The 16,115-nt window shown below is 35.3% G+C and overlaps 1 protein-coding gene across 11 annotated transcripts in view; it reads left to right on the forward strand.

The window, feature by feature from the left end:
- The window catches only part of Herc4 (HECT and RLD domain containing E3 ubiquitin protein ligase 4), a 119,811-nt gene that overhangs the window by 74,556 nt on the left and 29,140 nt on the right, over nucleotides 1-16,115 (forward strand). For 9 of the 11 annotated variants that reach the window (XM_087185461.1, XM_087185463.1, XM_087185460.1 and 6 more), the window contains 2 exons: nucleotides 144-316; nucleotides 9,193-9,312. In XM_087185461.1, the coding sequence (XP_087041587.1) occupies nucleotides 144-316; nucleotides 9,193-9,312 (293 nt within the window). The remainder of the gene's footprint in view (nucleotides 1-143; nucleotides 317-9,192; nucleotides 9,313-16,115) is intronic. The other 2 variants (XM_087185466.1, XM_087185467.1) reach the window with 1 other exon arrangement.

A 16,115-nucleotide genomic window follows, 5' to 3' on the forward strand; every position in this document is an offset into this window, starting at 1 on the left:
GACAGTATACTTAAACCTAGGGGTGGAGTGGGGCTATACATATGCCTGAGGTTTTCAGTGTTAAGAAAAGTCAGTAAAATTTTGAAAATTGTGATTTTTAAATTTAATTTAATTTTATTTACATGTTCACCTTTTAATAACAGAAAACTGGTGGTCAGTACTTGAACCTCCACTATTCCTCAAGATAGTAGAACTTTTTAAGGAAGTTGTGGTACATCTTTTGAAACTCTACAAGATTGGCATTCCCCCTTCTGAAAGAAGAATTTTCAACAGTTTTCTTCATACTGCATTAAAGGTTTTGGAAATATTACATAGGGTATGTCCAATAGTTTCTTTATTTTCCTCCTTCCCCATTCCTACTAACAGATTGATAATGTTCATTTTAACATTAATATATTACAGCTTTAGATTGGCGTGCAAATGTATTTTATAGAAACTTGGAAAAGTTATTCATAGTTTTCTTTAAAAGAAGTAATATATTTCAGAGCTTTGATCTTATCTTTGTTAGGCTTTTCTATGGTTGGGCAGAACAATAGCATATTAGTGAATTAGAATTCTCTGTATTGTTTTTGATTTGTAATTTGTTGATTTAATAATATATTTTTGTTAGTTGTAAGTGGTTTTCATATGAAAGAGACTGGGCCCTAGTTATTATGAACATGTAAGCTCATGTTCTTTTGCTATCAGATACTAATGTCCTCAATCAAAATAGAATGTTTCATTTGAAACAAGTGACTAATTATAAATTTGAACCATATATAATTCATTAATTTGCCTATTGTTCTTTCCTGCCCTTCTTCCTGGTGTAAGAATAGTACCCTTTACACTTGTAGCAGTACAGTTGTATGAAGAAGTAGACTCTCAGCTGTTTGATTACAGATGGATTTGAGTCCTCCCTGATAGTTGGTAGGTATATCTGTTAGGCCATTTGGTATTCTCCAGTTGCTGTTTAGGTGAGACATGACCTAAAGGAGAAGCATATGTTTCTAGACCATAAATTAACTGAAAAACCTATATGAACCTTTAATCTTCAGTTTCTTTTCCTTAACTGCTTCTTTGTACTTTCAGGCCCTCCTTGCTTTGTACCTAAGGCATATAATACAGACTAAAGGAAGTCCTTGTGTTCTCTGTAATAAAGAACTCTTATAGGTCATTTATTTTCCTTTCCATTCTTTGAGTGAAGCTCCTGGGTATTATTCTCAATTATTTAACTGAATGAACTTTTTCCATTTGTATTTATTAAGTATGTCCAAGATTCCTGAAAAACAGCTAATTTCTCATTATGATTAAGAAAGTGATAACCAGTTCTTTCCTAGAGAAAGAAGTCATTCCCCAAAACAAGGCTTTCTTGCTGCATATCAGGGCCTCAGTTTGCAGCAAACTGCTGTTATGAAGATCCTCTAACTCCTTAGAATGGGTCTCTACTTTTTGGTGTACCATTTGCTATCCAAGGGATTAGATTTTTTTTCTTTCCTCTGGACTCCTTCCTACTGCTCAATGAATCATCCCTTTTCAGTTGGACCCTATTCCTAAATAATTACTGTCTTTGCCTTTATCATCTGTCTTATCTTCCCACCTTTAAAAGAATTCTTTTTCTTCTTAACTATGTTTTTTACCTCTAGAAAAGGGGATGGGAGCAACCCAATATTTTTGTCTTGCATAACTGTAGACAGAACTGCAGTAACTTATCCACCTGCCTTAGAAACCTCAGTCTCTACTTGGGAAAACTACATAAGGGTTTCATCTCCAGAAACCTTTGTTTAAAAGATTAAAATTTTAGAATCAGGCAACACCTTGTTCCTTGAAATAAATTAAGTGTTCCTGAGAGACTGCTTTTCAAAAATTCTTATATTTTGAGAGAAGTTGTCCTTAAATTGTCTTGATCCTTCTGCCTCCGCTTCCTGAATAACTGGGATTATATTCCTGACCCTCAGAGACTTTCTTGATAGAACCATGGTAGATACTAGGATCCAGATTTTATTAGTTGAAAGTGAAACAAAAATAATGTAATATAATATTTATTGCTTGCTAACAGTATCCAGGATTAGAACCTCCTTTGTACATAATACTTGTGAGTACTTTGAATATATTCATTTAAATTTCCTAACCTTGTATATAGTTGGTATCTTGCCCCTTTTTATAGACTGGAAAATCAATCTCAACATCAATGATCATAAACCAGTAAGTAGCAGAACTTAAATACAAATTTTCTGCTGTTTGTAATATTCTTCTTTGTTAGCATATAATAACATATGTTTAAAGGGAGTTTGCCTATATGTTATTCCCCTAGATCCAGAAGTTCATACTCTAGATTGGATGTAATATTGTATTATATTAAGAGAGTGAGACTAGGAATCAAGCTGGACATGGATTATGCTTGTAATCCCAGATCTTGGGAAGCTAAGGCAGGAGGATAGCAGTGAGCTCAGGGCCATCCTGAAGTACATGGCAAGTGCTTATCTCAAAGGAAAAAAAGACTAGGAATCAAAAGGTCATGTTTGGGCCCGGGATTTAGCTCAATGGTTCTGCTGCCTGCTTCACAAGCGCAAGGACCCGAGTTCGATCCCCGGTACCAAAAAAAACCAGTCATGTTTTAGTCCCTTTTTGCTGCTTTCTATTAGTGTGATTTTGAATAGATCTTTTTCTTTATCAGATATACAAATGAACAGCTATCTATAAAATAATTAAAATTCAGCCCTGATAGCTTCCCAGGATTGGTGTATTATTTAAATTATAGAATATATGGAAGTTATTACTCAAAAGGCAGTGATTTCATTATCACCCACTACCATTTGTACAGAAAACTACTACTTTTGACTTAATTTATTGGGTTATTAGGAAACTGGGTTCTTGTTTGAAGTTATTATGTACTTGAAAGCAGGCTGATACTAGTATTAATTTCTTATACATCTTCTAGACATCCTTCAGAGTCAATTGTCTTTCTTCTGCCCCTTACTTTGGAGTTAATTTGCTTCGTATCACTCTGCCATAAATGGATACATTGGATGTTAACTACCAGGGATGATTCATTTCTGTCTTTAGAGAAACCCAGGTTACTTAACAGGAACTTATTTTTTCAAAGACATTGTATATTTGAAAACTCTATAATTTCTCTCTGCTCCATGGTTAAGAATTAGGGGGGTTACTTCATTTTCCTTCTTGACCTAACCCTGGAGCAGGATTGGGAACTAGAAAACTGGGTATTCCATTTCCTGTTCACTTTAGGATGTGTGGATGTGCTTGTTCCTCCCATATGTTGTGTCTTTTGGAAAGTTTTTGAATTAAAACTCATTTCCAGCTCTCCAAATGGCATCATAAGAAAAATACTTTTGGTACCTGCTGTCAGGAATGGACTTTACCAGATAAATGAGTTTACTGGCAAGTAATTGGGTTCTTTCTGAGTTCCTGTACAGTACCTTATAGTGATACTAGTAGGCCAAAAGAAAAGCCTTAACTGGTTGCCATATATCTTCAAAATCGGTGATTTTTAAACTTACTTTTTGTAAGGAATCCTTAAACCCAAATGAATTAGACATGTTTATACTCACCATAACTACCTTTAAATGAAAGCTTATAAATCAGAATACTAAACTATAATTAAAATATGAAATAGAAGTATCATGATCAAACTTATGTAGATTTTACTTTGTGCCTTTTAAATAATTTTGAATGTGTTGGTTATTTTGAACTTGTGGTGTGTGATTTGCTCTGTTTTTATTCATTTTGCAAATATTTATTGAGTGCCTACTGTATGCTTATCATTATATTAGATATTAAGGATGCAGGGATAAGTAAAAGATGTAATTTCTGCCCTTGTTGAGCTTATAATCTTATAATGTACAAGGATATACTTTTACATGCAAGTAAGTAAACACTTAGGATATAGCCCAGTAGTAGATTAGGAAACAGGTAGAGTCAACTGTGAAGGACTACAGAGTTCCTAAGAAAAAAAGGATGTCTTGTTGAGTCTTATCTGCCATGCAGATTTTGTATGCATATTTTTGAAACTCTTGATTTTGTATATAAATTTGTGTGCATGTTGTTTTAGATCAGTCTTTTGTTCAGTGTTTTAATTTCCATTTTCAGTTTTAATGGGCTTTCTCTTTGGTTATAAAATCACTGTCTGAGTTAACTATCAGCCATAATTTCTGTACAAGTCTCAATTTGAAATTTGTGTTTTCCTGAACCAAACTTGGTTTCTGAGTTGTTTCTGCTTTTTGAGGTACAATCTCATTGTATAGTTCAGGCTGACCCTGAACTTGCCGTGTAGCCCTATGTAGCATAGTTTAGTGTGTATGTGATTTTAAAAAATAAATTATTAAATTGTTTTTAAAATTTTTGGTAGAAAACTTTGTGAGGTTAATTTGTATATTCGATCAACTTTGCTGTTTCTATTGATGGTTTATTTTCTCCAGAGTCAACATCTGGCTGATGTCTATATCTGACTCCTTTTGTTTTAATTTTTTACTGTTCCTTCACTTGTTGCACCTTTACCTTACTTCCTTAAGAAAAGTTGCCTCAGTTATGCCCTTGATAAACATTTTTCTTGAGCTACTTGATAGTCTTCCCATTCACTTTAAAATTAAAAAAAAAAAGGCTTTCCAAATATTACCAAATTTCTCACCCTTTCCAACTTCCACACCCTTTTTTGTTTCAGTTTTTATGTTTTATTAGTACATGCTTACATTCCATAATGATTACATTCCTTGTAGGGAGCTGGAGCTTGTACACAACACATCCCAATACTTTTTCAGCCCCTTTCCCTCACTTCCCCCTCCATCTCTTGAAACCCTTCCCATTTGAACAAAATCTATCTCCCTACTTTCTGTTTTCTTTTATTTTGCTCCTTATATTTTTGGTTTCTCATATAAGAGAAATTTAATGGTATTTAAGCTTCTGTGTCTGATATATTTCACTTAACATTATGGTCTCAAGGTGCATCCATTTTCCTTCAAATGACATGAGTTTATCCTTCTTTATGGCAGAATATACTCCATTGTATATAAATACTATGTTTTCTTTATCCATATATCTGTTGATGGACATATAGGCCACTTCCAAGATTTGGCTTTTATGAGTTGTGCAGCTATTAACATGGGTATGTATGTATCAAAGTAATATGATGTTGTTAACTCTTTCAGGGAGATGCCTAGAAGCAGAATAGCTAGGTCAAATGGAATTTCTAGTTTTAGTTTTTTGAAGAATCTCCATACTAATTTCCATAGTGATTGTATTAGTTTACAATCCTACCAACAATGTAGAAGGATTCCTTTTTCTCCACAGCCTGTCTAACATTATTGTTTGATTTCTTGATGATAGCCATTATTTCTGGAGTGAAATGGAATCTCAGTGTTGTTTTAATTTGTTTGTCTCTGATGGCAATGTTGAACTTTTTTTTCATGTATTTATAGGCCATTTGTGCTTCTGAGAAGTGTCTATTCATTTCCATTACCCATTTTTGGATTGGTCTTTTATTTTGGAGGGGCTTCATATATTCTACATGAAGACCTTTGAAGGGTAGCTGGCAAAAATTTTTTCCTATTCTGTAAATTGTCTCTTCACTCTGTTGGATGTTTCCTTTGCTGTGCAGAAGTTGTAAAATTTGATGCATCCCATTTGTTGATTCTTGTTCTTGGTGCCCTTGAAGTTCTGTTCAGAAAGTCCTTGCCTACACCTATGTTTTCAAGAGTTTTACCTATTTTGTCTTCCAGCAGATTGTTTCTGTTTTAACATTTAGATCTTTGATCCATTTTAACTTTTATTTAGTGCATGGTGGGATACATGGGTCAATATTGAATTTTCTGCATGTGGATAGCCAGTTTTCCCAGCATGTTTTATTAAAGAGGCTGCTTTTCTTCCTGTGTATGTTTTTGGACCCTCCGTCAAAGATCAAATAGCTGAATATGCTTGGGGTTTTTTCTGCATCTTGTAGTCCAGTGATGGTGAACCTTTTAGAGCTTGCAGTGTTAACAAGCAGCCCACTGTGGCACACATACCATAGATTTGCCAACACTGCTGTTTTCTGTTCCATTGATTCACCTGTCTTTTTGTGCTGGTACCATGCTCTTTTTATCACTGTAGCTTTGTGGTATAACTTGAAATCTGGGATTGTGATACCTCACCAAGATTGTTGTCTTTTCCTGACTTGTGTGGCTTTCTGAGTGTATTTGTTGACCAGCACTTTTAAAATCTGTTCCTTAGGCTTAGAATATTGAAGTTGTCTTGGAACTCTTTACTTGATTTCCATATCCATTTAAGTGCTGTGCCCTCTACATTTTTTCTTATTGTCTAGAAACCTTGAATCTTTTAGTAGTATCCTGACTCATTTCTTATCACTACCCTCTACTCATTCTTAACTATATCTCATTCTACCAACAGAATAATTTTCATAAAATGTCACTTATTCTATCATTTGCTGACTTGAACCTTAAATTATTTCCCCATGTATCAACTCTTGCCACCACATGCTTTGCAGCAAAACACCCCAAAACTCATTGTTGTTCAGCAATAAGTATAGGCATTCTTTGTTTAACAACTGAGCTCCTGTCCCACAATTTGGTTGTTAAATGAATTGGTTACTAAATGAGGAATTGTATATAGTATGTACGTTACAATATTCAGAACAAAGAAATGGTCAAAGGAAACTCCATCTTAATGACTTTGTTTTTATTTGCATAACTCTTACACATACTACTGTAATGTATAACAGAACATAAAACTACAGTACTGTGCAGTACAATCAGTAAAAATTATAATACTGTATAAACAAGGTGTGCTGTACAAGAGAAAGACTTTGAGTGTCTATAAACAAGATATACAGAACTGTACAGAAAAAAAAAGACAGGTCGTGAGTCTGAGCAGCAGGTTGTAAGTCCAAACAATTGTTAAATGGGTAGGCTAAAGCTGGCTGAACTATGCAGAGTTTAGCTCTGCTTAGCCTCAAGTTACACCTTTGGTTCAGTTTGCTCTGCATGCCTCTCATCCTCCTGGGACGAGCTGTTTAGCTGGGGCAGTATAAATTGTTGTGTCCTTTGGCTCATGCTGTTCTCTCTGCCTAGAATGGTCTCCCTGTTCTTTCCACTCATTTCTCCAATTTTTATTTTGAGTATCTTCATACATACTGAAAATTTGAAAGACAAATCTAATGAACACTTATATACCTCCATTCTGAATTTAGCGATTGTTAACTTGTTACATTCATTTGCTTTGTATCTGTTTACGTATACACTTTTTCATGAATCACTTCAAAGTAAAATGCAGTTGTCACTCTTTAATATTTTAGCATTGTCTGGTGAAAATATAGGCATTTTCCTGTATAGCTACAATATCATTATTTCTCTTAAGGAAATTAATCCTATAACAGCTAGGCATATTTTAGTTTCCTCAATTATAGCACTCCTATAAATACTGGAGAACAGTCAAATTTTGTTGTATTTGTTGAATCTTGTTACTCTTTTCCAGTCTGTGAATGTAGTATATCTCTCTATTTATTTAGGTCTGTGATTTTAGCTCAGTAACGTCTTACAGTTTTCAGGGGTCTTGCTTTCGGTTGTTTTTTTTTGGTACTTGGGACCTTGTGCTTTCGAGGCAGGCGCTGAAACCACTGAACTAAATCTCTGCTTTTGGATTTTTTTGTGTCTCTTGTGTAGAAGTACAGTTTTGGGTACAGAACCACTGATATAGATCCCTGGCCCAAGTCTTTTAATTCCATCATGGACAGAGAACATAATTTGTATTTCTTGCTGTTGTTTTGTTGGGTTTTAATTATTGTTTTATTTTGTCCCCTTTCCCCCCAAGTATCACCGTGTGTAGTTCTGTTTTAAGAGTTAGCCAGATAAGTGAGGAAGGTCACTGTCTGGATTGCTTTCTGTGATTTTTCTTTTTCACTGTCTGGTCAACCTGGCAAACCTTGTCTCTTACTTAAGACTCCTCTAGTAAGACTACTGTTTTCGGCTGATTGGGAATAAAATGTACTTGCTGCTGCTACTTCTCTCTCTCTCTCTCTCTCTCTCTCTCTCTCTCTCTCTCTCTCCCTCCCTCTCCCTCTCTCCTTGTTTTTGCCTACTTTGGGTTAATTTCCCAGTGTTTTTAAACAGTTGCTTTATTACATTGCTTTAAAGTTTGTTATTATTGCTCGGCATGGTGGGACATGCCTATGATCCCAGCACTGGGGAGGCTGAGGCAGCAGGATTGCAGTGAGTTTGAGGCTAGCCTGAACTACCTAGCCAGAGCCTGTCTGGGAAATAAATAAAGTTTTATAATTGTTACTGTCAGGAGGATTACTCTAATACAAAGTATTCTACCACATTTAGCACCAGAATTCCTCCGGTCTTTTTTTTTTTTTTTTTTTTTTGGTACCGGGGATTGAACTTGGGACCTTGTGCTTGTGAGGCAGGCAGTAGAACCACTGAGCTAAATTCCTGGCCCTGGTCTCTTTTAATTTAAAGCAATGTTATCCTTTTTTAAAAATCTCCATGACCTTTTGAAGAGTCATGGCTGGTGTTATAAGTCCTACATTCAAGATTTCTCTGATTGTTTCCTCCAGGTGATATTTAACTTGTTTGTATTTCCTATAAACTGAATTTAGATCACAAGCCTTGATTAGATTCAGGTTAAATCTTTTTTGTTGTTGTTCACGAATGATGTGTATAACTTCTCTTATATCAACAGGAGCTTATTTCATTGTCCCAGTAATGGTAATGATTAATACAATCACTGATTAAGGTGGTTTTCTCCATTGTAAAGATTTGTTTTTCCTTTTGTAATTATAAGTAATCTCTGGAGTGATAATCTGTACAGTTCATTTTTCACATCCTATTCAGATGCCACCTTTTAAAGTTTAGTCTACTCAGATGTCAGATAATAGTAACACTCAATAAACATTAGCTATTCTTACTATTATTTAGGCCTCATTCTCAACTTGAAGTTCTTGGTCTCTGGTTTATAATGTATACACATGAATTATACACATCTCATTGTACTATGGTTATAAAGTCAATTATATCTTTCTTTTCTACTAGATTTTGGGTTTTGAATGCAGCTATCACATCTTATAAATCTTTGTGTCTCCTGTTGCACTTAAGTAGGATTTTGCATATAGTAAGCACTGGGTAATTATTTTCTACTTAAACATGTTTCAGTTTGTCTTAGGTAGAGTCTCTGATTAAATTTATTAATTATACTTTTTTTTAGGTAAATGAGAAAACAGGACAGATTATACAGTATGATAAATTTTATATACATGAAGTTCAAGAACTGATAGACATAAGGAATGATTATATCAACTGGGTCCAACAGCAGGCCTATGGAATGGTATGTTTCCTATTCCTTTTATAGTTTAATTTTTATGTGTCATTTGTTCTAATATGGAGGAAACAAGTGTTTTTGAAACACCATGTTTTTTTCAGTGCTTTTGTTCAGAACTTAGTTTTTAAAGAAAAACGCATTGCAAGGGAGTAGCTGTATTTTCTAACAAAGCCAAACCAGAGGCATTGCACATTTTTAAAGAAAAATGCAAAGGTGATAATGATTTTCAACTCTTACTTTTTCATGAAGTTTACCCCTTATTTCTCTAATGTTGGAAATGCTGGGCTCCCTGATAATAAACCTCTAAAGAATGTTTTATTATTGTGGGCTCATCACTTCAAAACTAAAAGACAACCTGGAACTTCTTATTCTATTTTTTATTTTCCTTTTTCTGTGTTGTTTACTTTTATTTCTGATGATTTATGTAAACTCTCATATGTACCTACTTCTTGCATGTGGCTCTTTAATAAGTAGACATGTAATATCTCATTAAAATAGTAATAAAGGGCCAGGGATTTAGCTCAATGGTGCCGTGCCTGCCTCACAAGCGCAAGGTGGTCCTGAGTTTGATCCCCAGTACCCCCCCAAAAAAAGTAGTATAATCTTAGAAAACTTTAGTTAAGCACATATAGTTTTAATGTCGAAATGAGGAAGCAGCTAGATAAAAGCTCATTAAATTTTTTTTGGTACTGGGGATCAAACTCCAGTCTTTGCACTTGCGAGGCAGGCGGCAGAACCACTGAGCTAAATCCCTGGCCCTAAGATTATTAGATTTAATACTCTTGTTTGCTAGCCATTTAGTATACTTGAGGCCAACTTTTCTGCCCCCAAAGTAGGTAATTTAATGTTTGTCCTGTGTTTGTAAAGAGTAACCTTTTATTGGTTGGTAAGCACCAGCTGTAAGCTCCATGTGGATAGACACAATCAGTTTATTCACCAGCAGCTCTGGTGTTGTCTTGAATATGCGTAGTAGGAACTAAAAAAACCAAAGAGTTTTGAACAGTAGTTTTGTTAGTGTATATTGTGTTCTCCAGAAAGCATGTTCACTTCTAGAACATCTCTTCCTTCCCTAGGGACAAACTTGGGCCTGAACTAGGAGAGACTCATTGAATTTTCTCCAGAATTACTGGGTGACTAGATTGAGGCTCAAAGCCTTTCTATAGATATAGGTCTGTTAATTTGCTTGTTCAAGAAATACTGGTACTGATGTGGGTATAGGAAATACAGTAGGGAACAGACATGTTAGGGCTCTGTTCTCATGGGACTTACATGTAGTGGGCATGATTGACATGAATCAAAGTAGAAATTACCTGAATAATATATACTGTAAGACAAATGAAAATTAGGGAATGTTGTGAAGACTGGTTTTTGTTTCCCAGTAGGGGGGATTGAACTCAGGACCTTGTGCTTAGGAGGCAGACACAGTGCCACTGAACTATATACATCCCCAGCCCAAGACTGGTTTTTGAGATTGGGTAATTAGAAAATACTTGTCTGAAAATCCAACATGCATTTATGATAGAAACCCTACAAAAAATTGGAATAGACAGTCTCTACCTCAATCTGATAAAAGCCATCTATGAAAAACCAACAGCCAATATCATACTAAATGGTCAAAAACTGAAATCCTTCACACTAAAATCAGGAACAAGACAAGGATGTCCACTATCACCACTCCTGTTCAATATAGTTTTGGAAACATTAACCACGGCGATTAGACAAGAGAAAGAAATAAAAGGAATAAAGATAGGAAATGAAGAAGTCAAATTATCATTATTTGCAGATGACATGATACTCTATATAGAAGACCCCAAGAACTCCACCAAAAGTCTTCTAGACTTAATAAACAAATTCAGGGCCGGGGATTTAGCTCAGTGGTTTTGCCGCCTGCTGTGCAAGCGCAGGGACCTGAGTTCAATCCCCGGTACCAAAAAAAACCCAAACAAATAAACAAATTCAGTAAAGTAGCTGGATACAAGGTCAACACAAAAATCAATAGCTTTCCTCTACACGAACAACAGACTCACTGAGAGAGAAATAGGGCAAACAATTCCTTTCTCAATAGCATCCAAAAAACTGAAATACCTAGGAATCAACCTAACAAAAGAAATCAAAGATCTCTTCTCTGAAATCTATAGCACTCCGAAAAGAGAGATTGAAGATGATATCAGAAAATGGACAGACATCCCCTGCTCCTGGGTAGGAAGGATCAACATAGTGAAAATGGCCATACTTCCAAAACTGCTATATAGTCCCAATTGAAATCCCAGCAGCATACTTCACGGACCTCGAGAAAACAGTCCAAAAATTCATTTGGAACAAGAAGAGTCCCAGAATAGCAAAAGCAATTCTAGGTAACAGAGACATGCCAGGGGGTATCACAATCCCCAACTGGCAACTATACTACAAAGCTACTGTGATAAAAACAGCATGGTACTGGCAAAAAAACAGACCTGAGGACCAGTGGAACAGATTAGAAGATGCAGAAACAACTCCAGACGCACTCAGCCAACTCATCTTTGACAAAAAAGCCATACACCCTCACTGGAGGAAAGATAGCCTCTTTAATAAATGGTGCTGGACAATGTTGATTTCCCTAAAATGAGGGGAGAAGTGTTCCTTCTTTCTTCTGCTTTAAATGTTTGACATAATTTATCAGTTAAAATGTATATGAGCCTGTTGTCATATAGGTAGGTTTTCAAGCTAGAAATATACTTTCTTTAATAGGTGCTGTTCAAATTTTATATTTCCTCCAGAGTTAGTTTCATTAATTTGCCTTCCAAGGTACTTCTTAGAAGTTGTCAAACTTATTTCAAAAAAGAATTTTGTAATATACTTTCTATGTCCTTTTAAATTCTGTAAAATCTGTGGTAATGTCTCCTAGATCTTGATATTGTAATTTTAAAAATATATAATTGATATTGTATAATAGGAAGAAAATGTCTAAAGGAGCATGGGAAGTGGGAGGGGTAGGGGAAAGGAAAGAAGGGAAAAGAAAAAATATGAGAAAAGGAAAAAAATGGAAACAAAATCTTTGCAAATAGGGAAGGGTGGAGGGGGTGAAGGGAGGGCAGGGGAAGGGGACAAAAAAATAAGAACCAAGATACTCATGTAATGGTACAAGATCCCAATGATGTATGTAAATGTATTTTATACCTAAAATGTACCAATAAACTTAATGGGAAAAAAAAATAAAATAAATGGTGCTGGAAAAATTGGGTTTCAACTTGCCAAAGATTAAAACTAGACCTATATCTCTCACCATGCACAAAACTAAAATTGAAATGGATTAAACATCTACATATTAAAACAGAAATGCTGAATTGGCTGGAACAGAGGTTAGATAGAACTCTTGAAGACATTGGAGTAGGAAAAGTTTTTATGAACCAAACCTCAGTTGCCTGTGAACTAGCACAATCAACAAGTGGGATATCTTCTTACTAAAAATCTTCTGCACAGGAAGAGAAACCACAAACAGAGTGAAGAGACAACCCACAAAGTGGGAAAAAATTTTTACCTGCTGTTCCTCAGACAAAGGTCTACTATCTAGAATCTATAAAGACCTTAAAAAATCAGACCTCCCAGATTTAAAGACCCAATCCAAAAATGGGCATCTGAAATGAACAGACATTTCTCACACAAAGAAGTAGAAATAGCAAACATATTAAAAAATGTTCAACATCACTGGTCATTTCTAGAGATGCAAATGAAAACGCTGAGATTCCACCTTACCCCAGAATGAATTGCTGCCATCATGAATCAACCAATAACAAATGGTGGTGGGGCTGTGGGGAAAGAGGAACCCTGCTCCACTGCTGGTGGGAGTGTAGACTGGTGCAACCACTGTGGAAATCAGTATGGAGATACCTCAAAGAACTAGGACTGGAAATCCCATTTGACCTAGCTATTTCCCTGCTGGGTATCTTCCCCAAAGAATTAAAAGAATCATACCACAGTGATATATGTGCACCCATGTTCATAGCAGCACAATTTGTAATAGCTAATACTTGGAAACAGCCCAAATGCCCATCAACTGGAGACTGGATAAAGAAAATCTGTTTTTTAAAATAAAGTAGAGTACTCAGCCATAAAAAATGATAAATTAGAGACATTTATAGCTAAATGGATGCACACTGAGGTGATACTCTTAAGTGAAATAAATAGGACACACATGTAAATACTGAATAGTTTCTCTAGTGTGAGAAACTGAAAGTGTAAATAAGGACCAAAAGGTATAATAGATAATGTGAAGTAGGAAGAAAAGGGGCGGGGAAGGGGAAGTGGGAGGGGTAGGGGAAAGGAAAGAAGGGAATGGAATTAATATGAGAAAATGAAAAAATGGAAACAAAGTCTTTGTAAATAGGGAGGGGTGGAGGGGTTGAAGGAAGGGCAGGGGAAGGGGGAAAATATAAGAACCAAGAGAGATTATGTAAAGGTACAAATTTCCACTGATGAATGTATCATATTGTATACCTAAAATGTACCAGTAAAATTAAAAAAAAAAAAAAGAGGAAATACTTGTCTGAGCCAGGTGTGGTTGCACACACCTGTCATCCCTACATAAGTCTAAGGCAGGAGGATCACAAGTTCAAAGTCAGCCTGGGCAACAGCAAGACCCTATCTCAAAGTAAAATGAAAAGGGTTGGAGATGTTAGCTCTGTGCTGATTATTTGCCTAGTGTGTGCAAGGCCCTACATTCAATCCTCATCAAAACAAATCCAAAAAAAAAGTAAAAGCCTGTATTGAATGCTGCTGAAGAGAATAACACCATAGAATTGAGCAGGAAATTTGGTTATATGACGGTTATTTGCAACCTTGATAATGACATGTTATTGGGTTGGAGTGTTGCTAGAGAGAAGTTTGGAGATTAAGAAGCAGGGTCAGCAACCACAAGGAATATTACCTGAAGTTTTGTCTTGAAGAAGAACAAAAAAGAGAACTGGTAGCCAGAGTCAACAAGTAGTTCTTAAGTTTAAAAAAAAAAAAAATTGACCTCAGGGAACTTTTGAGTATTCCCCTTTCCTTCTCTATTTGAACTGTATCTATCGGTGACCTAGGCAAATCTTAAACTCTGTTCACAGCACTTATGTGGGCAAAAGAAATAGCCTATTTTTGAGTTTTTAACCTCTTCTCAGCTAAGCTCATACCTTGGGCTCTTAATCTTTTTTTTTTTTGGTACCGGGGTTGAACTCGGGACCTTGTGCTTGCGAGGCAGGCACCGGAACCACTGAGCTAAATCCCTGGCCCTAGTTTTATTCTATCTTTGAACATAGCAAATTTGAATTCTATAGGACATAATAGGGACTTGTTGAACTGTAAAGGGGATTTAATTTATTTATCATTGGGAATAATTGCTGGTGCTGACACAGAGTCTTTGAGTAGTGTTTTATTTTGTTTTGAAACTGGAGTGGTAATATAGAGCCTTTTTAAAGAAAGGTGATTTAAGACCAGTGTTCACATATATATTTTTATGATTATCTATATAAATATATATACATAAAAAACTAGTTCTGAATAATTACATAACATTATAAATTTTAAAATCAAGTTAGTTCATTGTGGAGGATGATTGTCTTCTGATAGTTAGGAATCCCAGATCATAACCTAAATATGGTAAAGAAGCAGTTTGACATAAGCATGCCTAGGTTCAAATTCCACCTAAGCATTTATTCAACTTTATGTACTTGGGGATGTTAATTTATCTGAGATTTCATTTTCTATAAATCAGGGGTAATGGTCTGTACATTATATAATTATTGAGATTAATTGATGTGATCCCTTTGGAATCCTTAAGGTAGTTCCTGGCGTATAGTTAAGTCAACGGTAATTATTATTACTGGCTTCCTTGGCACAGGTGTAAATTTGGCAGTAGCCTCTGTTTTGATGTCTGATGGCTCTTTCCTTATTGCCTTTCTCTGTCTGCACCATAATGAGATAGGATATTCATGATTGGCCTTTTGTTGCACACATCTTTTAAGGATGAAGTCTTACACAGTTACAGAGATCCTGTTTGGTGATAGTTTGGTGTTATAGTCAGAACCATTGCAGGCCTTGGAGCTTCATGGCATTACTGGGATTATAAATGGATTGCCCTAATTTTAGATTTTTGAAGATTAATTTTTTTGTTATTAATATAAAAACACTAAATTTGAAATCACCCCAGAGCATTCATAGATCCTCTAAGAATATAACCTGCAGGGATCTGCAAGCCTAGCTTGAGAAATAACTGCCTGGATGACTGTGAATTATGTCAGCAGTCTTTTGACTGAAACTTGTATCAATTATGTAAGTCATAAACAACATGTATTCTGACAAAGTTTAAAAAGTCTAATAGGATTTCTCTTTAGCAAAATTTTTGTGCCATGTGGAAAAGTTATGGTTTTAATATTTGCCTTTAAATTTGATAGTTGTTTCATTTAAACTCATTTTAATACATAGCCGTAGTAATATCAAATTGATTTCCATTATGGAGGTATTTGTAATATTAGTGTTTTTTAATTAGTTTGAAGTAGTTGAGGACTGTCTTTATTTCTGGTTTTTCTTCTGTGCCTCTAATTCTCTCAGATCTGTTATATGGTTATTTCAGAATTGCCCTCTGTTAGTGGTGTTTAAACCACACGCTTTTCTTCCTCTCCATTTTAGTCAGACATGATATTGAATAGATAATTGAGGCAGTGGAAGCTTTTTTCTGTAGCTTACAAATTGCATTTCACGTCACATTTTAGAAATCAAAATGTAGAATCTAATCTACCTTTGGGAATAGAGAGCTGGCAACCTACTTTAAAGGTTTTTGTATAATTCTTTAATTT

This window comes from Heterocephalus glaber, unplaced genomic scaffold (assembly GCF_053883595.1).
Source record: "Heterocephalus glaber isolate CG9 unplaced genomic scaffold, H.glaber_assembly_v1.0 deba00001497, whole genome shotgun sequence".
In the NCBI taxonomy this organism is placed as follows: Eukaryota; Metazoa; Chordata; class Mammalia; order Rodentia; family Bathyergidae; genus Heterocephalus; species Heterocephalus glaber.